The sequence below is a fragment of the Ursus arctos genome, unplaced genomic scaffold (genome assembly GCF_023065955.2).
Source record: "Ursus arctos isolate Adak ecotype North America unplaced genomic scaffold, UrsArc2.0 scaffold_9, whole genome shotgun sequence".
Lineage (NCBI taxonomy): Eukaryota > Metazoa > Chordata > Mammalia > Carnivora > Ursidae > Ursus > Ursus arctos.
In genome coordinates this window covers 3,106,024-3,133,341 of record NW_026623111.1, presented here as the reverse complement: position 1 = coordinate 3,133,341, position 27,318 = coordinate 3,106,024, and the positions used below count along the sequence as shown (strand labels likewise).

The following is a 27,318-nucleotide window of genomic DNA, read 5'->3' as shown; positions in this document are numbered from 1 at the left end:
AGCCCAGCCGCCCGGAGAGGCAGGGACAGGACCCAGAGCCTCTCCCTCTTCATCCTTAGGGAGAGTCAGCGCCTGACCCAGCATCACACCCAGCGAGGTGCTGGATGAACGCAGGGCCCGCCACAGCCCACCCCTGCTACACAGTGGGCCCCAGGGATCATGACGGGAGGGAAACAGGGAGACGATGTGCTCACCTGAGGAGTCCAAGCAGCTGTTGACACTGGGGCACGTGAACCTCTGGCCAAGGATGTCAGGATAGGCTTCCAGAAAGTCCACAGTCTTCAGAGGGCTCTCAAAGCGAGCGCCACCTACGAGCACACCCAGGACCGGAGTGACCGCTCCCGCCCCACCTCGCTGAGCACCCCGGAAGCTGGTCAGTCACGTTTAGTAACACATTTCCTTCCTGCAGACACAGGGACTGCCTTGTGGGGACAGCTCTCCTGGCGGGGCTGGGACGGCTCACCTGCGTGAGCGAGGGCGGGGGCTCACCGTGGACGTGGCGGGCCAGCAGTCTGAGCAGATAGGTGCTGGTCTGCTGCAGCAGGACGTTGTTGTCCCCTTCATACGTGCAGTTTGGGTCGTTGTCGTTCCTGAGGTCACCCAGGCGGTTCACTGCAAGGAAGCCGCGGGCTTCGTCAGCAAGTGCTTGTGTGCGGCGGGATCATCGCCGCTCCCTGGGAACCCGAAGGTCCTGGCCGGCCTGACCGAGACAAGGCCCTCCGAGGCTGCCCGGCCCTGACCACGCCTCCTCCTCGGCTGGGTCCATCCACCCTCCCACCCAGCTGCTCCGTCTTGAGGGAGACACGAGTAGCCACGCAGTCGAGCCCGTGACCCCCGCAGCGTTGACGAGCACGAGCGCCCGAGAGACGTCCAGAGTCGCTGCATCTCCCTCTCCCCTGCGGACACTGAGCCTTGCGCGGTCAGCCGGCAGAGCCCCGGCATGGGGGTCACTGACGGACGCTTCAGGGGAGCTGCCTACCCTGTGGGGAACCCATCTTTTTACACAAGAAATTTCAAGTATCTTGGGGTGCGTGGGTGGTGCTGTCAGTTGAGTGTTGGACTCTTGATTTCGGCTCAGATCACAATCTCAGGGTTATGCAATCGAGCCCTGCCTCGGGCTCTATGCTCAGCACAGATTCTGCCTGGGATTGTCTCTCTCCTTCTCCCTCTGCCCCTCCCGCTTGTGGGCTCGTGCGTGCGCGTGCGCGCTCTCTCTCTCTCTCAAAATAAATAAATAAATCTTAAAAAAAAAAAAAGAAAGAAAGAAAGAAATTTCAAATACCTCAAAACAAGTCTCAGTTTTCTTTTGTTGTCTCTCCTGCCAGTGAAGGGACCTGATTCCTTCACATATTTTATGAGGTATGCTTGCTAGACCCTCTCATGTGGGTCTCCCTCCTCTGATGGAGAATATTCTCCACATGTGAGGCTGGGTGGGACAGGCCGAGCCAGAGGGAAGAGGAGTGGGATTCCCACGCTCACACACTGCTGGGAACAGAGCCAGAGAGGGTGTGAGACATTCTGCAGCAGCCATGGGGCTTGTGGTCACCTGGGACAGGCTGATCGTTTTCCCCCGACCTGCTGTCCCATGCCATAGACCACTCTGCTGAAACAGCTGGGCGCGACCACAAAAAAACAACTCGCAGTTGATATTAAACCTCGACCGAGCCCATTCCATCTGCCCCACTGAGCTCGGCCTCGCTGGTTCCAGCCCAGTGTTTGTACCCACGCCACCTGCCTCGGTTGTCTATGCTGTCTGCGGGGCTGCACGATTCCATTTCATTATTCTATTTAAAGGCTGACAAAATGAACTATAGTGTCTCTCTGAGCTGTGACAACAAAGAAAACTATAGAACGTGGCACAGAGGATGAGACGTGTAAGTGACATGGGCACAGCCACGGTCACCCGTCGTCGCGTGGGTAGCGGGGAGGCACAGTGTGGCGGGAGCCGAGGCACCACTGCTGGCCGCCCGCATGACAAGTGCCTGGGGCAGGTCCTCGCTGAAAGCACGTAATTATCCACAGACCATCCCTGAAGTGATCAAAGCTGGCAAGAGCCTAAAATTCCTGTGGAGCTATCAAGTAAAAACAAGGTTCTGTCGATTCTGTTGTTTGGACAGAATGTGGTCTGCTTGGCCTGACTAGAGTTTACCGATCGTTGGACATCGGCACACGGGACCTTCGCACGGAATAGTGGCCAACTCCAATAATACTAAAAGCTCCAACAACAACCACAGATAGAAGCTACTGGCCACGTGCCACGTGCCCAACACTGCGATGACCACTTTATGCGTAGTAACGCACGCGATCACGGCAGGAACCTGTGATGCGGTACACTATGATCGTCCCCATTTTACAGATGAGGAGACCAAGGCACAGCGAGGCTGGCTAGCTGGCCAAACTGTAGAGCGGGAGTTGGTCATGGGCTGTCGGCTGCCCACACACCAGCTGCCCAAACAAGAGCCGGTGCCAATAAAAATCAACTCTCTTTTTCTAAGTTTAAGAATTTTTCACTGGGACAAAACCTGGTGCCCGTTTACTGCCAAGTCATTAAGCAAAGAGTTACAATTCAAATGAGCAGACTACCTACTTTCTGCTGGGGCGTTGGTGGGCTCCTTCACACAGCCTCCCCACCGCTCCTTACCCCAAAAGCAGACCACGGAGCAGGAGGCAGCAGCGAGTGGAGGCGCCTGTCGAGGGTAGGGGGGTCGACAAAGCTGCTTGGGGAAAGGCCAGCCAGTGACGATTTTAGGCTTGACAGAGACAACTAGACCCTGGTTGTCATGCAAACACGGCCACAGAAAATTCATGAACGAATGGGTGTGGCCATGTTCCAATAAAACTTTATTTGCAAAAACTTATGACTTTGGCTCATAAGCAGTAGTTTGCTGACCCCGAGTCAAAAGTAGGGCTATAGACAGAAAACCATCACATGCTTCAGGGGCACCTGGGTGGCGCAGCGGTTAAGCGTCTGCCTTCGGCTCAGGGCGTGATCCCGGCGTTCTGGGATCGAGCCCCACATCAGGCTCCACCGCTGGGAGCCTGCTTCTTCCTCTCCCATTCCCCCTGCCTGTGTTCCCTCTCTCGCTGGCTGTCTCTATCTCTGTCAAATGAATAAATAAAATCTTTAAAAAAAAAAAAAAAAAAAAAAGAAAACCATCACATGCTTCAAAACCTACCGGCCAGATAGCCATGTCCTCCGCACGCCTCCCGGCATTCCTGAATTCCCCGCTGGGTGGTCCATGAGGCCAGGGGCTTGCCCGCCGACGCCAAGGCATGGATCTCACGTCCAAGCTCTGCCTTGGGAGAGGAAATCCAAAAAGAACAGGTGAAAAGAGGCTCCGACACCAGAGGTCAGGGGTCACTTCACCCCTAGCGTCAAAGGCTTGTGTCCCCTCTAGTCTAATCCAAGCACCCGACAACTGCAGGAGAAAGAAAGAAACCCATTTTAGCTTAAAAAGGGGGATTCATCTCAGAGTGGATACGCTGTGGTACAAATGGTCTCACAGCCATGAAAACAGATGGGCCAGAGCTCCGTGCAGCAAATAAACACCAGGGGCATAAAGATGATCGCGGAGGCACAGCACGGAAGCAGCTAGGGCGTTTCGACTCAGTTTATGGGCGCTCATGAGCCTGAAACCAAGCAGCATGCTGCGGCAGAAAGAAAAGCAAGAAATCAAACAGGAGGCAGGGACAGGTCTCCCCTCTGAGGAGGGGGCGGGCAGAGACCGGGTCCCAGGAGACAGCGCAGGTGACGATGACGTCCAGTCGACTCTCCAAGGCCATGCCCGGCCAGCGTCTCTGGGCCTTATGTGTCCTACAGATATCCTTTCGCGTCTGTCTAACGTTTCATAGAAATAATTAAGAGAAAGAGACAAACACGTGCCTGCTAAACAAGATGACCCCTTTTACCAGTGTTTTCAACTTGAAATAAGTAAGGGCCACTTTTAGGTCCCACCATGCCTCAGAGAAACCACTGCGTTCAGAGAGAATAAAGCCCGCTTACGCTTTACAACATTATTAACCGGAGAATGACTCCAATGTCAGCTGGCAGAACTTTGAGTGACTCACGCTGGGGAAAAACATGTTGAACCCCGACGTTCACGGACCCGTGCGTTGCTGAGCAGTGCACCCTGCTGGCCGTCTCCACACCCCCCACTGCCGCCTGACTCCGGTTGTTTGTGCTGAATATTCCAAAATGTGCTAATTTGATACAGGCTTTTTAGGGTGTTGTACATAATACCAATCTGCAGTATTTCTAATCTGTTTTCAAACGCATTCCTCGTGATTCACATTTTATTCACGCCCAGGAGGCAACATGAGGGGCCATGGAAAGGCGGCTGTAAACCGTTTACGCAGAGATCAACCAAGGATGACTTTACGTAGTGGCTGAGCTCAGCGGACACTCACTTGTGGCATAAATCCTTGACTGTCAATTCAGATCCCGTCAGCTGGACTCAGACCTTCACGGGGCTGTTTACAAAATGATCAGAACCATGAAGTTTGCTGAGGGGCCGGGAATGCGGACTCTGCACAATCATCATGTTCTCAAAAGGAGGACAGCTGAACTCACAGACTGGAATTAGAGGCATGTCAGCACATCCTTGAGAACCGGGAATACGGACAGTGCCCAAACTGTCCAAATCTCAGCGAAGACTCCAAGAGGCCCGAGTGGGCGGACAGGACGAAGGGAGCGTCTCAGAACCCCACGGGGCCGCCATGGACCAACAGATGCTGTTTTGAGAGACAGGCTGAGTCTGTGCTGTTCAGCCTCAGTGACAGTAACAATAAACCCTGCAGAGAAGAGTGGGTCGCCTCTCACCTGCCTGGTGCTTTGGTCTGCTCCCATGAGGCCTTGCTGCAGCTCGGCCAAGTCCAGGAAGAGCGATTTGGAGAAGTGGTCTAAGGCATACGCGGCGGCCAGGTAGGGAAGCAAGCGCCATTGCTGCGGCCAACAAGACGCTCACGTTAACACGTCGCACGTCCTCATGGGGAGCCCGCCCCCCCCAGGCGGAGAACACCGTCCCCCACCCTGCAGAGAACCAAGCCGTCCAGACGGCCGATGGATATGATGCCCAGAGAAGAGACCAGGGGCCATGGGTCAGGAACGGCAGGACCCTGCTGCCGCAGCCACACTTAACGGGCAGGCCCCCCACCCAATGCGCTTCCCACCCAGCCGATCCATCCCCACCAGCCCACGGTCTCGCCCGCAGGTGCCACGTCCCGCGCACCCTGCTCACCGTCTCAGCACACAGACGACTGGTACGGGGACCATCAGCCCACCGACAACTAGGGAAACCAGCCTACTGCTCTGGCATGCAGGGCTGGACAGGTGACAGCTTCTGCTTTATGTGCCTACCAGGGCTCAAGCAATCACCCTTCAGCCAGGTGGGGAAACTGAGGCTCAAAGGGCGCTGGCAGTCCCCCCAAGGCAGGGAGGGGTTCTCTCTCACATCCACTGCTGCATGGATGGAAGGTTGGGTTGAGCAAAAAGCAGGAAAGGGCGCGGGAAGCTGTCACCACCACCAGCGACACGGTCACCATCTATCGCTCACTGAGTGCCAAGCCCCAGACACCCCGCCGACTGCTTTCCATGGACTAATGTATTTAACCCTCACAACCAGCCCACAGGGAGGTATTATCAGCTCCACTTTATTAATAAGATGGCCAGAACACAGAGAGGTTAGGTACCCTGCCCAAGGGCACACAGACAGTGGTCGGGAGTGCCAGGGCTCTGGCTCGAGCAGGCTCTCTGACTGCTGAGCCACCCTTGACACCCAGGCAGTCAGGGGGACTGACCTCACAGAGGCCACGGGATCCGTGGTGGAGGGGACAATGTGTGCCACATGGTCATGAACCAGATATTCTACTTCTCCTCATCTACTTGTTAGTAAAATAGGCTCGCAGCCGTGGTAAGAACTGTTAGAAGAAACTGGGATTCTGTTATGATTCCCTCAAGCTCTCACTCAAACGCACCTGTGCTTACACAGAGCTTGGCCCAAGCCCGGGTCAGACTTGCTGCTGAACTCAGACAGGAACCCCTGTTTGACCCTCAATGCCCCCTCACCCCCAGGGAACTGGGAACGGCCACCCCAGCCCACCTGGTGAAAGCCAAGCGTGTGAGGAGGTGTGAGGACCAGGCCTGTGTGGCAGGAGTGTCGGGAAGTCTTGACGTCCAGGAGGCGTGGAGGCCAGCGTGTGATGAAAGGCTCGCATATAAGCACTGTGAGCATCGCCCAGGATAGAATGCCTCTCCCTTTGCTGTGAGCTAAGCAGCTTTTCCGTGTTGCCGCCCGGGCTTCCCTCCGTCATCCCAGGGGGCCTCTCCCAACAACTGGCAGGACGAGTGTCCCTCCTGCTGCTCTGAATGACGTCACAGCAAACAGCTTGCAGGCCCAGCTGCTGCGGCTGGTTATTCCCATGAGGGTCATGTCTTAGGGACACTGAGTGGTCAGACAACGTGGCCCTGGACGTGCGAAGCCACCGCAGGCGCCCACAGTGTCCTCACACACAAACGGAGCGAGCGCCCCAGAATGTGCCTCCTCCGACGCCCTTACTTGGGCTACAGCACACACTCCTTTTCACGGAGCCCCGCTGCTAAGCTCCCCAGTCAGCTGGTCCGTGGTGGCTGGGGGTCCGACTGGCCCCCAGGAAGCCCCGCGCAGCCCCCAGCGCAGCGTGTGTGTGTCCCGACAGACCGCGCGGCGGCCGGACGTGCCAGACCCGTACCTGCATCTGGTACTCCAGCACCGGTACTTCCTCCACGTCTGACGGTCCAAACTGACAGCGGGTGGCAGAGAAACGGAGTGCGATGGAGACGGCCAGCTTTAAGTTCGCAGTAGACATGCCCATAATGACGACCCGGCCGATGGACAAGGTGCCCAGGGTTGCGCTGAACCGCTGCCTGTCATCCTGTGGAGGAAAGGAAGGTGGTGAGTGCGAGTGGGGAACGGCCTTGGGGATGGAAGCTCAGAGTGGAGCCAGATCACTCCTGCAGGGCCACCCAGCTCAGCTGCCCAGCCGTCCCCAGGGCAACCCCGACCCAGACCTCCAGGCCAGGGCTGCCCAGGCAGGCCGAGCTGCAGCGCTGTGGGGGGTTGAGTCATGGACGGTGATGGCAGGTGGCACCCAGTGGTGCTCTGCTACAGAGGCAGGGGCTCCGGACGGAGGGGACTGGGCTGTGCGGAGCGTGCAGGCAGGGGCCCCAGGGCCAAGGGGCCCCCGCTGGTGCCAACGTCTTGTTTCCACGACCCCCATCCCCCCGGAACTCCTCCCTCCCCATGGAAGACAACCTTCCTGAGGGCTGTGATGGTCAATGGCTGTGCCCTTTTACGGCGGACAGCGGCCTCATGTGCATCTGTGTGAACCCCCTGTTGCCGGCCTCAGGGCCCCGGGGGTGATTTTCTGCGGTCGGGCCCTGGCTACAGCCGCCTTAACTCATCCGGCCGTCCTGACCTCCCCACCTCTTGCTGCCTCTCCTGCCTTCATTTCTTTTATTATCTGGACTCTTCTTCCCTAGTTATGTGCCCTGTGCTATCTGTGCGGTGACCTTGCCAATGCCGGCACGCGGAGAACAGTCCCAACGCCCCACACGGCACAACGGTGTGTTGTGTCGTCACTGAGGAAATCCGAAGGCTCAGCAAGTTCCACCCTGGAGGAGTCTGAGCCGCACCCCGTCTCTGGAAGATCTCAGGTGTCTCTCTGGAATGTTTTCGTTTCCCTACAGCGTGTCTGAAGCGTGCGCTCATGGGCCCTCCATCGGGGCTTGCTCCCTCCTTCGTGAGACATTCCTCACCTGTGCTGCTGCCTCTCCCCCTCTCCCTTTGCTTCAGTCTCCCCTGTGCCGCTGAGGACCCCTCACTCAGGCTTCCCAGCCTACAGCCCGACCCCTGTGATGCTCACCCCCTCTATCGTGTGTCTTCTGCTCCCTCATTTCCCTACCAGCTTCTAATGAATGGCTGATGCTACTATTCCCATTGGTAAGAGACCCAGGCTCCATGTTGCTGCCCTCTCTCCTCATCCCTAGCGTCCCTATCATGTTTGCTCCCAACCCTGCTGTTCTGGCTCCAGTCAGGCTGTGCATGTCCTCCGAAAGAGTCCTGTAAGGCTCATGTACTCCTGGGGATGTGGCCACCCTAGCCGTGAACTCAGGAGCTAGGAGGCGACCGCCTGTTCCAATGTGGGCCATGGCCATCCTAGGTCTACCCCTCTAAAGAATTCAGGGATACGGTGAGCACCAGACACGAGAGAACACGGTTATCCCCATTTGGGATGGTCTGCCACGCAACCCAGTCCCTAAGCCCTTTGGGGGAAATAGCACCAGCAAAGGGCAGCCTCCCTAAGTAACCCCGGAGAGCTGGGGGGTGGGCAGAGGAGTGGCCATCCATGGGCAGTTGGCGGCCAGCATCTGTCGTCATGCCCAGGGCCCTGGGGTGCAGCTGACCCAAGTGCCAGCTTCCTTGTTGGTGGCACTGGAAGCTGAACCAAGAGAGGTCTGCCACCGGCCAGCCCAGCGTGGGCGGCGGGTCTCTGCACAAGCCCAGGGAGCGTCTCGTGCGGCACCTTCCTCCTACCAATGTCCCACCCGCAGATACCTGTACCTTAAAGGGGGTGACGTAGGTACCCTCGGGGGTGACGTCTCCGGTCCGGTTCAGGAGGTCTTGGCGAGGAACCCGAACCTTGTGGAACATGGCAAATCTGTTCGGAGATACGGCAGGACTTCTGCTTAAACAGGGCTCTGGCCCTGGGACTTCTCTCCCTCCAGAAACCCAGCCAAGTAAAAACAAGGGAAAGATAAAAGGGTGACAATCCCCCTCAAAGAAAGAAAATGGGAGAAGACACCAAAGACAGGAAATGTCAACACATTTTTCTATCTAAAGAGTAGGTTCAGGAAAACAACGTGGCGTGCATGTGGCGGGGCTCTGCGCCGAAGCGAATGGCCGCGTGCTGGTAGCCATGGGGCCAGGAGCCTCATGCCACTGGGACTAAGCTGGGAAGCCAACAGAAAAGGAGGAAATGGATTTCTTTAAAGATCAGAATCTCTGGTTCTCGCCCTTCAGTCTCATACCAGGATCCACGATGTGAAAAAACAGCAAACTGAGGTTTGAAAACTCTCACGTCCAACAAAAGAACCGAGTTCTTGTATTGGTGCTCCGAAGGCACACAAGTTGTTTATTCTGAAAAGCTAAGAAGACTAGAGGCTCACTCAACGCCATTACCGATCTCCTGTGTGTTAGCAATCGAAGGTATTTGTCGGGGTTGTGAGCTTGGGAAAACCTATTTCATAACAGTCTAAGGGACAAGGTTACACAAAGCAATGGATGGTACATAAACGGAGCAAAAACCCCAAACCATGTTAGGAATATTGACAGTTCCCGCAGCAACTGATCTGATTACCAAGAGCACTTTCAATGTCGCCCAGAATGTTCTTCTAGCCCATAGGAGGCCACGGTTGAAAGCATAGCATCCCCCTGCCCGAGAGGGGAGCAGCCCCTCTTTGCTCACACCAGCTCCTGCTCGAATTGCGGTTACCCCCAAGAGGGGCCAAGCACCCCATCCAAGCCAGGTATCAGCTCTGTGCGAGCAGGGTCCTGACTGCCGCCTCCCCTCCATCTGTGTTCATTCAGCCCCCCGTCCTCTGGTCTGGTTCACTGTGACCATCACCCCTGGGCTCTGTGCAGACCCACCTCTTTAGCCCATTCTGCACACAGCAGCACGGGCCCTTCCAAATTGCGGACCAGAATGGTGACACTTGCACAAGTCCCTTCGACCCCCCCAGCCCCACGCTCCTCCCAGCCTCCAGCCACGTGGCACATGCCGTGACCCTCAGCAGGCCCGGGTCTCCCGTGATCCCTGCGCACACAGCCCTCAGAGCGCCACCACCTCCCCCAGAGGCCCATTGTGACTCTCCTCTCACCCGGCCTGCAGCAGTACCAGCGGCCCCCAGACACCACTACAGGGTGGCCCCGTTCTGTGGCGACAGCCCACTGTCCACATTCTCACTGAGCCACCTCCTTCTCCTTGGAAGTCTGTGGGTCTTACTGACCCTTGTAATGGGGCCACCGGGCCCGACACCTGGAAGGTGCTTCCTAAGAGCCGTGCGGTGGGTGGACAGCAGGCGTGACAATGTCCCCTGGGTGCCGCCGATGTCTGCACCACAGCCTGTGTCTGGGCAGCCGTGGAGGAGAGATGCAGCGCACCACCCAGGACCCCCAGGAAGAGAGCAGACCAGGGCTGGGCGCAAGGCCGGCTGGAGCAGCCCCTCCCAAATTCCTTGGTGAGCACCCAGGGGATCTGCCAGTGAGGAATGCGCGGCTGGCCGCCAGGCCCCTGCCAGCATGCAGGCAAGAGACCAGGCTCTGCGGGTCACCCTCCCAAGGATGAAACGAAGGTCAGCAATAGACCGGCTCCTCTGTAGGCCCCGCCGGGAGCATCTGAGGCCCTGCCCGGGAGCAGCCGCTGCGCTTGGACCTCTGTGGAGCTGTTCTGACGGGCCGCCGTGGAGGCGCAGGCCTGGCGGAGGCCCCCCCAGGCAGTGAGTTCAGATATCCACTTTTTAAGAACAGACTGGGTGCCAGCACCCCCGGAGTGTTCCAGCTTTATTACTGGAAAGCTGAGCAATGCTTTCCCAAGCACAGCCCTATAAACTCAAAGTGCCCTTTTTAAGGAATGGAAAATCTTCACCCGTTCTTGCCACACAGAGACAGAACAAGTCTGAATGTATTTATACTTGTGAAAATATTCACGTGAGTTTAACTGAAAGCAAAACTTCACATACCTCTTTTGAGCACATGCAGACCACAAAAGCTGTTCCAGAAACAGTCAGATGGTGGCCAGGCCAGTGGATGTGTGTGATGCGATGTATGTGAGACATGGGGGTGTGTGTGACACAGTGTGTGTGCCATGGGGTGTGTGAGTGACACGGGCTGTGTGACACAGGGTGGGCGTGACACAGTGTGTGTGCCATGGGGTGTGTGAGTGACACGGGCTGTGTGACACAGGGTGGGCGTGACACAGTGTGTGTGCCATGGGGTGTGTGAGTGACACGGGCTGTGTGACACAGGGTGGGCGTGACACAGTGTGTGTGACATGGGGTGTGTGAGTGACACGGGCTGTGTGACACAGGGTGGGCGTGACACAGTGTGTGTGACATGGGGTGTGTGAGTGACACGGGCTGTGTGACACAGGGTGGGCGTGACAGTGTGTGTGACATGGGGTGTGTGAGTGACACGGGCTGTGTGACACAGGGTGGGCGTGACACAGTGTGTGTGACATGGGGTGTGTGAGTGACACGGGCTGTGTGACACAGGGTGGGCGTGACACAGGGTGTGGGTGTGACACAGGGTGGGTGTGACACGGTGTGTGTGACATGGGGTGTGTGAGTGACACGGGCTGTGTGATGCGGGGGGGGGTGTGTGTGTGTGACACAGCTCTCAAGGGGCAGGTGAGGCGTGTGTCCCTGCCATGCATTACAGGCCCCACAGGCCTCTAGGAGGGCCAGAACAGCCCACGGGCTGGCATCAGCGGGGATGTAAGTCCTGAGCAAGCAGCCTCAAGTAGTGACCCCACAGAGAACACTGTGACCACCAAGGTCAGGGGACACACTCACCCGTTGTCCATACCGTTCAGCCCCAGCTTCTTCCCCATGTCGCCAACCATCACCCCTGGCATGGGAAGAAGGGTCTTGGGGTTCCGAATCTGCACAACGCATGGAAAACAATAAACAGCAGCCATTAGGACCTCACGGGAATGAAAACGAATGTGTTAAACCCCCCAGTGACTGAGCCCGGGCTCCCTTCCTGTATGTGGGAAACGACGTCCTGCAAAAACATGATCTTATTTGGAGATGGGGTGTTTGCAACCATAATTAAGCAAAGGATCTGGAGACGAGGTCCTCCCAGATGACCTGGGTGGGCCCCAAGTCCAATGACAAGTGTCTTATCAGAGACAGAGAGGATGCAGCCGCTGGTCCAGTGACTCGGTGGCCACCAGGGGCTGGACGAGGCAGGAGCGGACTGTCCCCTGGAGCCTGGGTATGGGGGGGGGCTGCCACACTGAGGTCAGACGTCCGGCCTCCAGCTTTGTGGTGCTGTGTCACGGCGGCAGTGCCGGGCGGCCGGCACGGGAGCTGAGGGGTACTGCAGCCTCGAGGCCCGCGGCAACGTCACCTTTGTGTTTCCGCGCCGGGCTGCCGCCGGACTGTGCCGAACGGACAACACGGCCGTGTGCACGCGTGCCAGAGGAGACGCAGCCTGAGCTTAGTCCTGTAGATCTCTGCTCCCAAAGCGGGTTTCTGTGAATACGCTTTCCCAGACACTACAGATGTAGCTAACAGATGGTTCCTCACCGTGGGAGCTCTACGCCAGGGCCACGGGCTGCACCCCAGACCGCCAGTACGGTAGCGACTCCCACCAGGTGTGAACCCGCACCGCCCCTCTCTGCCAGGGCCGGGTGTCATGTCTGAGACCCTCCGTCTGTCCTTACTGGAGGGTACCCTGGGCACGTAGCCGTGAAGCATGGCGCGCCGTGGGCAGCTCGGCCCCACAAGAGGCTCACCCAGCCCAAAGGTCCACGGCGCAGGGCAAGAAACTCTGCTTTAAGGAAGAAGTGAGTTTGCGCTATCGGGAGTTTAGTAATTTGAAGAATGGCTTGCTTTCATTTATTTTGGGGGAACAACCATCTGATTTGATTGAATGTCACGATAATGGTATTTCAGAGAAAAACAAAGGCTGAAGTCCAAACATAAATGCTCTTCCCCCTTCCTCATCTTTCAGTAAGTCCCAGTGAAGATTTGGATGCTAACTTTTCATAACGGTTTGGAATTTTTTTTAAAAAGTTGGAAAGGAAGTGCACACGGAGAGAAGACGCACTAAAAGAAAACAGGCTGGCGCTTTTCGAGGAATCGCAGAGAAAAACAGCGCGGGGGCGAGTCCCGGTTCACGTGGAAATCAGTGACCACCCAGTTGCCACAAATCCCGCACTGACCTCCCAGGCAAGGAAAGGGAGCGGACCGATGCACAGAGCGGAACTAGGGAACGTCATACTTATCGCAAACGAACGTGACCGTGTCCATTTACAATTTGTGAGGCCTGCCTACCCGACGTGAGGAAACAAACCTGTGATAAAGCACAGCTCTCCACCGGATCGGCTACGACCTGTAGTGTACACCGCGACGCCGACAAGCTCGCTGAGGCCTCGTTTCGTGCTCTCGTCCTCGACGAGGACGGGGACGCACCCGCGAGCCCTTGCTTGGCGCACACGAGGCGCGCAGAAATGCCCCGCTGGATGGCGAGGTGGCATGGGCCCGCCAGAGGGTGAAACCCCAAGGCTCCCTCGACCACCGGGCCGGAGCCCCTGAGCGAAGCTGAATGCCAGCCCAGTCTCCACAAGAAAGTCACTTCGTGTACACGCCGTGCTCAGAGCAGCAGCGCGTGGCCGCCTGAGGTAATGGAGAGCGACAGCAAGTCCTCCAGGGCTCAAATGTGAATTGAAAATAAGGACACAAGCGACAAGGGGGAAAGGGACCAACCAGACTTCACTGAAGTGAAAACCCTTCGTGCTCAAAGGACACACACAACCTGTGAAAAGACAACCTGTGGAATGAGAGAAAATCATCTATGAGTCTCCAGGACACGTGAAGAGCTCTCAGAACTGAACAGTAAGAAGACAAAGCACCCCATTCAGAGCCGGACGGAGAGGCACTGAGGGACGGCGCCCGGCCACGCGACGGCAGGACCGTGAGCCACAGCCCTCAGCGAGCAGCTCCAGAAGGCCAGCAAGCCCCCGTGGCCATGGGCCAGGGCTCGGTGGGTGCCTGACAGCGCCCCTCATCTGTCCTGCTGTCCACGGGGGCCAACCTGACAAAGCCCAGCCCACTCCCCTGACCAGGCTCAGCAACTGCCCCCGCCTCCCCAGGGATGGCAGCCGCCCCCCGCTACAGCCAGCCCTGAGCAAACAGCCTCTGCCTTTCCCGTGGGGGTGGGGGGACCAGCGCGGGTCTTCGTGTGGCTGCACCGGGCAAAGGACTTGAACAGACATTTGTCCAGGACAATACACCAGCGGCCAACTGGCGCACGAAGAGAACTCGCCATCAGACGTCATGATGAAAGCGCGAATCAAAAGCACAGCAGATACGAACTCGTGCCCACTAGCAAATGGGAAGGAAAACACGTACCGGTGAGGGTCCGAAGAACCGGGGCCCCTCATACGCCACGGATGGGACTACAGATTGGCGGGAACTGTGCAAAGCAGGGTGGCGAGTCCTCAAAGAGCCAAGCGTGGTGTTACCACAGGACTCAGCAAGTCCACCCCTGGGCGAACACCCGGAAGAACGGAAACGGGTTCAAACAGACACCTGCCCGTGAGCACGCACAGCACTGCTCAGCACAGCCACAAGGCAAAAGCCAGCCAACACCCATAAAGAGGCAAGTGCATACACACATTGTGGGCCAATTCATACAATGAGTTATTCAGCCTTAAAAAGTAAGGAAAGTCTGCGGGTGGACTTCAAAACTCTACCACGGGAAAGCAGCCCGACAGAAAAGGCCACGCTGTAGGGTTCCTTCCACAGGAAACGTCCAGCAGGCAAAGCCGCCACCAAGGCAGAGCGCAGATCAGCCATTGCCAGGGGCTGGGGGGCGGGGTGGGAAGCCAACGTGGGCACGGGGTGTTCCCCTAGACATGAAAACGTTGTAACTAGAGGCAGCACTGGGAACGCGCCAAATGCCACTGGACTGTTCACTTCAAAATGGTTCATTGTATGTTATATGAATTTCACCTCAATTAGGGGGAAAAAAGACGTGGCTGACTTTCTTCTCTCATAAGAACCCCTCACCAGGAAGGTCTTAACAAAAGTGCCGAAATGGGGTCGGGGTGTGGGGAAGCAGGGTTCCCATTCAGTATCCAGTCGGCCAAGACAGAAAGGTCCTGGACAAGCTTCCAGAAGCTCAGGGTTCGGGGACACTGCAGCAGCCCTGGGCAGTTGGGAAACGGGCCTCACCAGGAAGGCAGGGAGCCCGGGCCTGGCCGTCGGTTCGGGGCACCCCCTTGGCGGCAGCTTCCTGCCGTGACTCAGGAACAGGCTACATCAAGGGCCCCGAGTCGGACTTCACATCAGCACTGGAGCCCACCTCACACCTGCTGGGTGAGAACCACAGGAGGGTGGGGGTGGGAAGCCTAGGTTTGTGATGAGCAGCTGAAAACATGGCGACGTGGCCACCAAAGGGACAGAAAGACTCTTCCTCAGGTGATCTCAGGTCTAGACCGGGTTTATTGACCCCAGCACCCCTGACACTCGAGACTGGATAATCCCCTTTTGGGGTGGGTGGTCTGTCCTTAGCATGCCGGATGGTTCACCTTTCCCTTGGTCCACGCTCACTAGAAGCCAGGAGCGCCCCCACCCCCAGACGATGCTGCACGTGCAGGGCTGAAGCCGCCCGCCGGGAGCCACCTCACCTGTACCATGAAGGCGTGCAGGCCGTGGCACTGGCCCCCCGGCGTGTACAACTGAGCGAACACCACGGCGTGGGTAGCCGTCTTGCCCATATTGCCAATCCAGAATTTGGCAGCTTCAAAGTCGGGGGAATGTATGATGAATTCCTGCACAAAAAAAAATAATAATAAAGTTATAATCAAAGTTATAATGAACAACTGAAACACACACAGAATTCCTGTCCCTTTTAGACAGATTCACCATTCTCTGTTCAAAATGCCCGAGGAAGAGTAGAAGTGCCTGAATGTCTTAGCTCCTGTCTGGTGCAGGGAGCCCTGTTTTTAAACACAGCATATCCCTGGGTCCCATGACTTAATGAAGACACGTCTATGGAAAGTGAGGACTCACGTCATGCAATAAAATATACGCCCGATTCTCCGGCAGCCGGCCAGTGCCCAGGTGCTGCTTACAGCGATGCCTCACCCCCTCGGGGCGCCTTCCCTGGCCACAGCCTTTAAGTGGAGCCCCTCCTCTGCTGTGCTCCTCCCTCACCCCTCACAGGCTCCAACCAACATACTGTTTCTCTTTCCACAGTGTCCCCCACCTGCAACCCGCACGAGGGCCACGTGCCCAGGAGCACAAGGTGGACCCTGGAAATGGAGTGAATGAGCCTGTGGGTCAAGGGAGGAGCTGGGAGGCTTGATCAGTGAGGTGGGAGATGAGCCGCACAGGGGGCCGGGCTGGGAGTACAGTGGGGTGGGGAAGGAGGGGAGCTACCCACGGTTGGCGGGGGAGGGCTGAGTAGCTGGGCAAGGCCAGCATCTGACAGTGGGTCGTCTCCTGCGTAAGCTACAGGCCACTGCGGGCAAATGCTGGGCAGGTCTCCTTCTCCCTGAAGGCGGGAAGCTGGGAAGAGTGCACAGGGAACATCCTTGCCCCGCCTGGCAGTGTGTATGGGATAATCAACTCCCAGTGCCCCGGGGACTACCCTCCAGATGCTAAGACCCCAATAAGGAAAAGCAGGGGCAGGGGTAGGCCTGCCAGTCCTGCCTTGGCTCACCTCTCCGTGGGGCCACTATCCGTCACTGTCCCTCAGCCAGCCACTGCTCGGGGGGCGGTGACACCTGCCACCTGTCCTCTGCAGGAGTCACCAAGCAGTGGGCTCCCTCAGGGCCGCGGCACCGCCACTCTCTCTGCCCATGTCTGCCCACAGCCTTCACGGGGTCCCAGCCCATCACATCTACAGATGCCCTCCTGCGCGGCACACTGCTCCACCCCCTCAGTGTCTCCGTGGTCCCCGGCACACCCAACTTCCCCTTGCTGCCGTCCGTTGTCTCCCCTCCAGCACAGGCGACCCCCAGAGCAGAGACTGATCTGTTGTGCTCCCCGCCAGGTGCCCCTGGCACTTGCTGCTCAGCAAACACCTGCAGTCTGCATGGGCGCCTGACCAGCGGCCCACAGCGGGGCCCCAGGCCACCGATCTCACTGCTCTGACTTGGGTGCAGGTGCCAGCTGGCAGTGGGTCAGAAGCAGGCTGCCCCACGGACGGCCAGGCTTCACCCCACCTCCCCGCTCAGCCCAGAGAGCCCACAGCGCCAGAGCGCAGAGCAAAGAGATGAGGCCAGGCCTTTCAGAGAATGGTATCTGGTGGCTGGACAGCCAAAGGGGGCTGTGGCTGAGCAGCTGCCCCCCCCCCGCCAACTCCGGTATGGAGGGCCATCAGCGCCGGGCTGCCACCACCTCTCCCTCGGCCCCACCCTGCCCGCCGGGGGCTCCCCTCAGGTCTGCGGTTCTGTGCACCCCTGGCAGGCAGCACACAGGTGCCCAGCGCACACTCGGCCCACGTTGTGGAAGACTGAATGAGTGATGAGCGAACACACAGCACAGGGCTTCACTTTCTGTTACAGAGACTCTTCCAAACTGCTCTACCAACACGGGGGAGGCGGAGGGTTCCTGAGACACCAGACCAGGTGCGGAAAGAGCCGCGGAGGGCGCGGTCCTCACAGAAGTGGAGGAAACTGGCCCCAGCGACGGGAGCGACACAGCACAGAAGTCACGGGGAGAGGAGGCCACCCCAACCCATGAACCCCATCCTCTCCCCGCCCTCCCTTCCCACCGCAGCACCGACCACCACACCACCACATAAACCATGACTCTATTAGCTAAAATCTTTCTCCCCCGACTACAGCCCAGAGCGTCTGCTCCCCGAGAGCAAGGACACAGCCTGTGAGTGCCCAGTGTTGAGAACGACACCTGCTCCACAGATGTGCTGGCGGAACGCACGACGCAGTGGCCAACGATGCTCACCGGCCACGCAGTCCCAGGGGCCAGATGTGAAGCAGGAGTGGACAGGGCAGACCCCTGGCTGGGGGAGCCTAGCCACAGATGGGGACCAGGCAGCTAGAAAGGGACGGGGGTCAAGGAGAACCTTCTTCGCACTGTTTGTTTTGGGAAGTGGGCAGCCTGAACATTTACGAACCCAACACCAACAGGCTGCCTCGGGAACAAAGAAAGAAACTCTCTATGTCCCAAGTGGCCACTTGGCAGGGTGCCGATGTCAGCGAGATCAGTGAGAAGTACACGTGTACGAGGACAGATTTCTGAGCGTAGGGACCCCACTTTACACATGCTCGAAGCCCCGAGACCGACAGGGACGTAATACCTACCTCGGTGGTGGGGTCATAGTGCGCAGTTGTCCGGATGGCCTTGGCGTTACTCCCGTGACTGAGCTCAGTCACGGCAAAGCATCCAAAGATCTAACAGCAAAGCACAAAATGGTGTAAGACAAGAGAGGCTCTTTCTGCGCGCTCCTGGAGGGCCGCCACCATCTTTCCAGAAGGACTGAACTAGAGGTCAAAGCACTGTCTGGGGTCTTAGTGGGTCACAGGGTCCTGCAGGACGCCATGGCCCCAGCCTGCGAGGAGAGCGGGCTGGGCGAGCTGACAGCGGCCTCACCAGGGCAGCACGGAGCCAGGAACTGCTCCCGGGAGCAGAAGAAAACTGGAGGTTTGGCCTTGAGAGCCACAGGCTAAACCCACTGAGTGCCGGGGAATATGTGGCCCCCGGGGACCCCGTCCTGCACCCTGAGGTATGCGGGGAGAACACGGGCTCACGGCTCACCGTGGCTCTCAACTCACCTCCATGTTGAAGATCTTTGGAAGGTATTTTAAATGTCTTTCAGAACCAGAGCTGTAAATCGCTGATGCAAAAATCTGAAAATACAAAATCCTCATGCAAGGAGGTGCAAGTTAAGGAGTCCTGCTGTTCGGGGGCGTCGGGAGCGGCATGTGCTGTAACGCCCATGGCCGGGGTGAGACCCACATCGCGGCCCGAGCAGTTCACATAACTCAAGCAGCAGTACCTCACCCCTAAGATGCCCGAGGGGAGAACTGAGGGGACGGACAGGCAGGGAGACGGGAGTGGAGGGGGAATGGAGGGGGAGAGGGGGGGAGCAGATGGAGAAGTGTGCGGGATGGGCAGGTGAGCCCAGCTTTCCATCAGAGCCCCACAGGCATGCCGCGTATCTGAAGAGGCCGTGGGCACATCCTCGCCTGTGCCCATGTACTGGCTGTGGGAGCCCCAGTGTCCCCTCTGACCTGTTTCCCCTTCCCTGCTGGTTTTGCTTTTTGTGCGTTTTTTTGGGGGAGGGTTGGTATAAAGCAAAAAAGTCCCAAATCTCCTCTTCGTATGGGGCTTTCACTCGCACGGTGGTCTTGTGAAGGGCTCGTGTGTGCAAATCTGAACGGACAGCTGAGAAAGCAGGACTTCTCCCTCAAGCATCACAAGATCTGCCCCCTTGCTCTCATCTCCACTTTTGCTTCCTATATTATTTTTTAGAACTCTTTTAAAAGAAACATATCCCCAAACACTCGCATCCCCAAGAAGCTCTACAAGCCAGCAAAGGCAGACCACCAGCACAGCCCGCGGGCACCGTCCGCGTCCACGGGCTGCATGTCATGTACATAAACGAGGACCTGCTCTCTCAGCGCCTTGGCCTCCTGCCAGGGCCGGGGTGGCGCACTCCCCCGCCCTCCTCGCTGCCCACTTACCAGCATGTGCAGATGTAACTTGATAGCCAGGGACCAGTCATACATGCCCAGACAGGTGATGAGCGTCTGGACCAACAGAGGGTTCGCCACTATGGATTCCACGGGGAGGAGGTTGTACTCCATGGCCCGTTTACAGCGGAGGAAGTTCAACTCCCGGTACTTCTCCAAGGAGAGGTCTTCCCCGTGTGGACGAGCGAAGAGCGGGTCATTCTCCAGAGCCGAGAAGATGGCTTTCTGGAAATGCAGGAGACGGGGAGTGGCCCACTTGGAGGCAAAGACAGACCCGCACTCGATCTATGTCTTTTCTCAAGGCCGCTGGCTTCACGGGACACGGTCTAGCCCAGAAACCCAGGGACAGATGGAAGTCCCTCCAGTCACAAGCACAGGGACCCGAGGCCTCAGAAGCTGAACCAGCCTGTGCTCCTTCCCGGGTGGCAGAGAGGCTCGCCCAGAGGGCTCCCAGGACACAGACCACACCAGGGACTAGCTGGGCCCTTCAGGGGTCAGACGGTCCGCCCGCGCCCACGAACCAAACACCCAGCACAGCCGCGGGGCCCAGCCCGGCCCACTGCCAGCTCGCCTCACCTTCAGACGCAGCACGTCCTCGCCTTCCAGGAACAGGGCCAGCTCCTGCCAGCAGAAGGAGGCACGGGCACGGTAAGCCTGCAGGGGTCCCTTGGGGAGATCTGGTAGCAGGGTGTCAGTGCCAACTTCTGACGGGGGCGCCATCACTGGGCATCAGCCTGCAGGAGACAGACGACCTGAGTCAGTAACCTGGCCTGTTTACCCACCAAGCCTAGGAAAGTCAACAGACTCCCAAAGGGCTGGCAAAAGAGAATGACCATAGAAGACCTCACGTGTCCCTTCCCCAAAGACAAGGTGGCCAATGGCAGTGGGCAATCCTGGGCAGCTGAGGCCAGAGGCTCCGAGGGCTACAGCCTGGCCCGAGGACACCTCGCCCTCTCGGGGCCACCAGACCCATCCCCTGAGGCCCAGCCAGACCTTACGGCCCAGGAAGCCTCTCCCTGGAGTCCAGCCTATGCTGGCTGGTCCACTCTGGCCACACAGGACAGGACCGAAGGTCCCTTTCCAGCCCTCCTGGATGGGGGACATCTGCCAGAGAGCCTTTGAACACAGACTTTTTTTTTTTTAAGATTTTATTTATTTATTCGACAGGATAGAGACAGCCAGCTAGAGAGGGAACACAAGCAGGGGGAGTGGGAGAGGAAGAAGCAGGCTCATAGCGGAGGAGCCTGATGTGGGGCTCGATCCCATAATGCCAGGATCACGCCCTGAGCTGAAGGCAGACGCTTAACCGCTGTGCCACCCAGGCGCCCCTGAACACAGACTTTTATCCTGAACTCTCTTGAAAAACAGACATCTGGCTTCCTACCAACAAAACAGGCAACCTGCAGCCCAGCCCTCTTGACCACAGGATCATTCTGAAATTTTCTGAGAGGACTGCCTCCTTTTCCACAGTGCCCCGGCTCATCAAGGCCCGGGACAGGAGAGGCTGGTGAACCCAGACCTAGAGGAACAGCAGGAGAGTGGGGTCCTGAGCATGGATACCCCCCGCCAAAGCTGACTCTTTGAGGCCTCCAGGAACCTGTGCCTATTTCCACTGAGTGTGGAAACAGTCTGGGACGTGGGGCTCTGAGTTCAGCTGCTCAGCTGATAAGCAATGGGAATGTGATCTCTTGACAAAAGAACTTGCATGTGTCTGTGTGAGAGGGGAAAGGCGCAGAGGGGACGCGCTCCCCCACAAGTGAGTGTGAGGGGGTAGGAAATGTGAACAGACCTACAGTGGACATGGACGCTGGGTAAGGATCAACAAACTGCCCGCAAAGACAAGCCACGGGGCTTCCACTGTGAATTCAACCAAACATTTAAAGAGACCCCTAGGACCCCACGCCACCCGAGGTCACCTACGTGACCGCATGATGGCACCGCCGTGGGGACCAAGGATTCTGAAGCCAGAATGCCCGGCGTGAGACGCCAACATGAACACTTGTGAGCTGGTGAACTTAGCCTGTCCCTTCACCGCTCCGTGCGTCAGGGTGACCACACGGTGATGCCAGTCTAGTGCCAAGTGTTCCGCTGCTGCAGGTCACGGGTGGCACTGGAGCAGTTTTCCTCTCTGCGGCAGAAGAGGTGACTCTGAAATACCAACTGTTCATGCTCCCTCGAGGCGACAGCTGTGTGGCGACCTCAGAGAACAATGTCTGACCTCCTCATACTGTCTCTCCAGTTGACCTAACCGTCCCGGCGCTCGCAGTCTCCCTCCGCCAACAACTCTCCACCAGGGAGAGTGGGCCTTTGTACAAGTCGTCCCTACTCCGGCCCGGCGCCCCATCCCCACGCCACCCGCGCCGCCAGGGTCCCCGGCCCGTGGACCCGACCTTGGATTTCGCCTGCTCTCCTTATCGTTGGGTCCCCACACCGTCCAGCGCACACAGCAGGCACCCAACGAACGTCCTTTGGGGCACGACAGACACGCGATGGCTCCGCCCCTGACGTCATCACAGCGCGCCCCGGCTCGTTGCCAAGGAGACGCGAGACGCGCGCCAGAGGGGAACGCTTCCTGGTCCTCCCCGTGGGTCTCCCTGCGCACTGTGCGTTCGTATCTTGGGATGTTTGCTTAATGTGCAGATTGCTGGGGCTTCCTCCAGAGCCCGGGCATCGGAGCCCCTGGGTCGGAGCCCGGGCAGCTTCCATTGATCCGCTGCACCGCGTGCTCAGGAACGTTTGCGAACCAGGCTCCTACCCAGTTCTGCCCAGGGCCCCCAGGGGGATCTACGCCCTACCCCGCCCCGGGCAGTCACCGACCCCGCAGTCCAACCCGACTAGAGGAACTGCCCGCTGCCTCGCTGCCGAGCCCCTGCCTGGTGGGGGCTGGGGGGCAGCTGCATACCTAAACACCTGCTCCCAAACCCCGTCTTAGGCTGTGTGTGGGGCTCCAGACTGAGATGGGCCCTCACGGGAAATGTGCAGGGGTCAAAGGAAATGTAGATGAAAGTAGATGTCCTTACCGCCTGCAGCCCCCTTGCAGATACTTGAGGCAGGCAGGGTACACCTTCCTCCAGGAGCTCCAGATCTTAAGGTTAACGGCCTGCTAGAGGGGTAAACAACCGTAGCTCTACCAGAGCCCGGCCTCCAGGACCCTGAAGATCTTCATCATCTTCTTCCTCTCCCTCTCCCTCTCCCTCCCCCTCCCCTCCCCCCTTCTTCTTTCTTCTTCATTTTTTAAAGATTTTATTTATTTGTCAGAGAACTAGGGACAGAGAGAGAGCACAAGCAGGGGGAGAGGCAGGCAGAGGGAGAAGCAGGCTCCCCGCTGAGCAGGGAGCCTGATTTTGTGGGACTCTATCCCAGGACCCTGAGATCATGACCTGAGCCAAAGGCAGACGCTTAACCAACTGAGCCACCCAGGCAATCCCCCGACTGTCTTCTTTAGCATGTGAAAATCCTGTTGGAAACGTGCTTTATGTCTGCCCCTTCCAACTTCGAGCTGTATAATCAATCACTCCTCACTACCCCAGGGCAGCTCTTTCTGCCCGTGGGTCCTGTCCCCATGCTTTAGTAAAGCCACCTTTTTTCTTTTTCCAAAACATCTCAAGAATTCTTTCTTGACCGCTCGCTCTGCACATCACATCAAATCACATCAGAAGCAACTGGATTTGGTAATTTACCACATGAAGACCAAGAAAGACGGACAAATCAGGTTTCCATATAAAGGGAGCTGAGAGATGGACACTGTGGTTGGGGGAAGACAAGTTCAGTTTTTGAGATGCATGAAGTTTAAGATGCCTCTTGATGGGGGCGCCTGGGTGGCGCAGTCGTTAAGCGTCTGCCTTTGGCTCAGGGCGTGATCCCAGCATTATGGGATCGAGCCCCACATCAGGCTCCTCCACTAGGAGACTGCTTCTTCCTCTCCTACTCCCCCTGCTTGTGTTCCCTCTCTCGCTGGCTGTCTCTATCTCTGTCAAATAAGTAAATAAAATCTTTTTTAAAAAAAGATGCCTCCTGATGAAATTTGGAAGTTTAGGGCTCATGAGTGAGCAGCTAAGAAAGAATTCTTGAGGGGTCTTTGGTGCAAAAAGGTGTTTTTATTAAAGCACGGGGACAGGACCTGTGTGCAGCAAGAGCTGCACTTGGGTCGTGAGGAGTGGGTGATTATACAAGTTTTACTCTCCTGTGGAAGGGAGGATGATGTTAGGGTTCCAGGAAATTGAGTCTGTAGGTTTCTGGAGGCCTGGCTATTGATAAGATTGCTTTTTTTCTTATAAATCATTAAGATAGTTGCAAAGTCATGGAGACTCATGTCTGGCATGACTGTGATCTGTATCAGTTAACCATTTGGGATTTTCCCCTTCCCTTGTTCCTGGGCAGCCAGGAGTGCCTGAGAAATGTCACACATGCCGCACCTGGGGGAGGTTTGCCCTCAGCTTGCCTTTTGCTCCCTCAGCACCAGTGAGAGAACTGTGTGGAGATGCTCAGCTGTGAAGTATCTTCTCCTTTGTTCCATGACACTGCCTTGTCACAGTGTGATTCTCATTGAAAACAGACTTACAATTGGGAATACTGAGGTAGGGGAGCTGACGGGACTCCATTTTAGAAAGGCTCCCTCTCTGCTGTTTCTCTGCTAGGCCCTGTTTACTCATGTTCCATATTTTGCCTCTGAATAAGCCAGCGAAGCCTTGTTCCCACTTCAAGGGGGAAGCAAGAAAGTGAATCATTCTCTGAGTTTTGTCCTAGGCCCCCAACACCTGACAACATCGAAGAAGAGCCAGATTCCAAACATCTCCCAGGATGCTAGCTTCAAGCTAACCTCTGCTGATACTCCCACCTTTGGTAATTTAGGGAATAACACCTGTTGTTCACCCAACACTCACCTTTGATTGGCCTCTACCCCGGATTCCTGGAGGAACAGGTACCCTAGGCCCTTTTCCAATATAAACCCCTAACCCAAAGCGTGGAAGAGACTCATTCTCATTTCTTTTCTGTGTTGCCCAGACACTCTGTCTGCTATTCTCTGTCACTCATGCTATTCAATAAACTCTTATTTTCACCTTCTCTGGCTTGCCTTTGATTTCTGTCCTGCGTGAAGCCAAGGACCCTCGTGGCTGGTCCTGTATAACCTTTCCATGTGTTCTCAGACTCAGCCTGCCTGCATCAGTATCAGGGGGACCTTCCTGTTGCAAAAGCAGAAGGAAGAGTCTGAATGACCGGCCAGGGCCCTGAACCTACCATGCTAAACCATCAGAATTAATTCTCCACCAGGCAATGTTTCTAGCCATGGGTATGTGGCATCATTACAAGGGGTCCCTAAATCCATAGGAGCAGCCAGGAATGCCTGCAAATCAAATAAAAAATAATGGTCTAATAAAGTGGTGCCTGGGTGGCATAGTTGGTTGAGCAACTGACTCTTGGTTTTGGTTCAGGTGGTGATTTCAAGGTTATGAGATCGAGTCCCACATCTGTCTCTGCTCAGTGCAGAGTCTGTTTGAGACTCTCTCTCCCTCTCACCCTGCCCTCCTGCTCATTCTCACTGTCTCTCAAATAAATACATCTTTATAAAAATTAATGGCCTAATAAAAAATAAATGCCACTGTTTTTCAGAGGGATATACTTTTGAGAGTAATAAAATAAGATATAGAGTAGGAATTCACACCTTTAGATCAGTTTGTTCCAAAATTACAACTACTAGAAAGTAAGACAGGTTCCCATGTTTTACTGATACCAGATAAACGTCTTTCCACTTGGAAATCTTTGGTGTCCAGTGCCGAGTGACAGGGAGAGAGCAGGCACAGGCAGGCAGGCTAGAAGTGAAGACAGAGGAACAGGTGAACTGGTACATGGGAGAGGTGGGAAGGCCTGTGGCAGGGCAGGTATCGGGTGCGGGGGGGAAGGTTACTTTGTGCTGTTAGTTCTATATCTCATGGGGTGTCAAGCACACACGAAGCAGAGGCTCCCAGCCTTTCGAATATCAGTGGGCTCCTTTCCCTTCTCCACCTTTCTCTCTCTCTCTCTCTCTGTCTCCTTCCACACCTCTGTTTCTCAGGTCAGTGCACCTCCACACACCCCCCCCCCCGGGGCTGCTCGGGGCTGCGTCGTAGCCAGCTTCAGTCTCATTATTTCATCTCTCCACCTAGATCCCTGCACTGGTGACTGGGTTCAGGACTACGGTTCCCAGCTCTGACCCCGGCTTTCCTGCACACCCCACCATCTGGTCTCTGATTGCCAGCCCTCCAGGACCCCACAGTCGGTCCCCTCCCTGGCCTTAGGACACTGCTTGACCTGAGTCTGACAGGAAGTGTGCTTTGGACAGCTCTGGGTAGAACTAGGGGGACCCTGAAACGTCTTGGATGGTGGTGAGGTAGGAAGATAGGAAGGGGTCACACATGTGTCTGGGTTGTCCTGCTGGGACCTGGGTGGATGGAGATGCCTCTGAGACCAGGATAGGGGGAGCAACTTTGGGGGGAAGGAAAGAGAGTTCGGTTTTGTGAGCTAGTTCCCGGTATAAGACTTCCAGGAGAGGCAGTGGAGGTGGTACAAACTGGTCTTGCAGTGGCGCGGCTGACAATGAGCTGGCAGTCCTCTGCTGTGGTTCCGACCAGCTGCCTCTTGATCATTTTGACATCTCTCCACTCCACCCCGTTTGGCCCACCCATGCCTTGCTCATCTTTAGCCATTGCTCTATTGGCCGTCATTGGTAAGTGCAATTATTTGAACACGTTGTTAATACTAAAGTTTCCTCCCTGACTCTGGCCATTTGTCTCTATCCCCATCCTTCCTTTCTCGCTCACCCCACACTCCCTTTGCTCACAGACCTTTACACTCAGTAATTATTAATTGGGTAGCTCCTATGTGCCAGAAACTACGCTAGGGCTCTTGTGACAAATAAGCCAGACTTTGGAGGTATGAGCCAAGAGGTGGGTAAACTGTGTTCTTTGTTCTAGCAAGGAGCTGACAAGGCCTTACACAAGGATTCCCTCCCACTGCCACCTGGAAATTTCCACCTCCCTCTAAACATTGATTTCTGGCTTCATGACCTCTCCCCCCAGAGCCCGAGGCCTCCAGGCTTCTGCTGGGTCATCTCTCTCTGCTGCGCTCCTGTGACATGCAGCAGGGCAGCAGGGACCCGTCAGCCGATGCCAGGACAAAGTAAAGCCTCACGGCCCCTAAAGGGTCTGGACACCTGGGGCACAGAGCCTGAAAAACTCCCCTTTTTGTAACCTCTGAACCGTGAACCTTCTGAACCCACAACACTGTGCTGAATGTTGCTGTTTTCATGTTTCATAACCATCGTCTTAGATGTCTGCGTCCACCATCGGCCTGAAGTGCGGGACTATTTTCAGCTCTGCATTCTCCATGCTTGGCTCAGGCTTGCCCCATGTATGACAACGGGTAAGATTGTCATTACTCATCTTCTGGCTGCTCCAACCAGGCTACGCCCCTTTGGACAGAGTTGGGGGTTGAATTCTGTCCCCCCCGCCACTCAAAAAACAGCTCAAAATCCTAACCCACTGTACCCGTGGTCTTATTTGGAAATAGGGGCTTTGCAGAAGAGGCACGGAGAAAGCGTGTGACCACGGAGGCAGAGTGATGGGGCCTCGGTCCAGGGTGCTAACAATTGCTGGCGACCATCGGAAACCAAAGAGGCAAGAATTATTCTCTCTCAGGGTCTCCAGAACTGTGAGAGAATGAATTTCTGTTGTTTTAAGCCACCCAGTTTGTGGTGATTTGTCCTAACAGCCCCCAGGGAAAAAAAAGAGGAGAAAGAAAGCTTCATTTAAAATGAAGTCAGGGGAGGGGCGGGGCACCTGGGTGGCTCCCTGAGTT

At 56.6% G+C, this 27,318-nt stretch overlaps 1 protein-coding gene across 4 annotated transcripts in view; it reads right to left on the bottom strand.

The window, feature by feature from the left end:
- Nucleotides 1–21,997, bottom strand: part of ACOX3 (acyl-CoA oxidase 3, pristanoyl) — a 37,042-nt gene extending 15,045 nt beyond the window's left edge. For 2 of the 4 annotated variants that reach the window (XM_057309918.1, XM_026485894.4), the window contains exons 1-13: nt 21,876–21,997; nt 20,062–20,219; nt 19,477–19,710; nt 18,565–18,639; nt 18,094–18,183; nt 15,451–15,594; nt 11,606–11,694; nt 8,598–8,694; nt 6,727–6,909; nt 4,820–4,942; nt 3,177–3,297; nt 490–612; nt 195–308 (exon numbers count right to left, since the gene is read on the bottom strand). In XM_057309918.1, the coding sequence (XP_057165901.1) occupies nt 195–308; nt 490–612; nt 3,177–3,297; nt 4,820–4,942; nt 6,727–6,909; nt 8,598–8,694; nt 11,606–11,694; nt 15,451–15,594; nt 18,094–18,183; nt 18,565–18,639; nt 19,477–19,710; nt 20,062–20,205 (1,537 nt within the window). In that variant the 5' untranslated portion in view covers nt 20,206–20,219; nt 21,876–21,997. The remainder of the gene's footprint in view (nt 1–194; nt 309–489; nt 613–3,176; nt 3,298–4,819; nt 4,943–6,726; nt 6,910–8,597; nt 8,695–11,605; nt 11,695–15,450; nt 15,595–18,093; nt 18,184–18,564; nt 18,640–19,476; nt 19,711–20,061; nt 20,220–21,875) is intronic. The other 2 variants (XM_048211872.2, XM_044379385.3) reach the window with 2 other exon arrangements.
- Nucleotides 21,998–27,318: the final 5,321 nt, after the last annotated feature.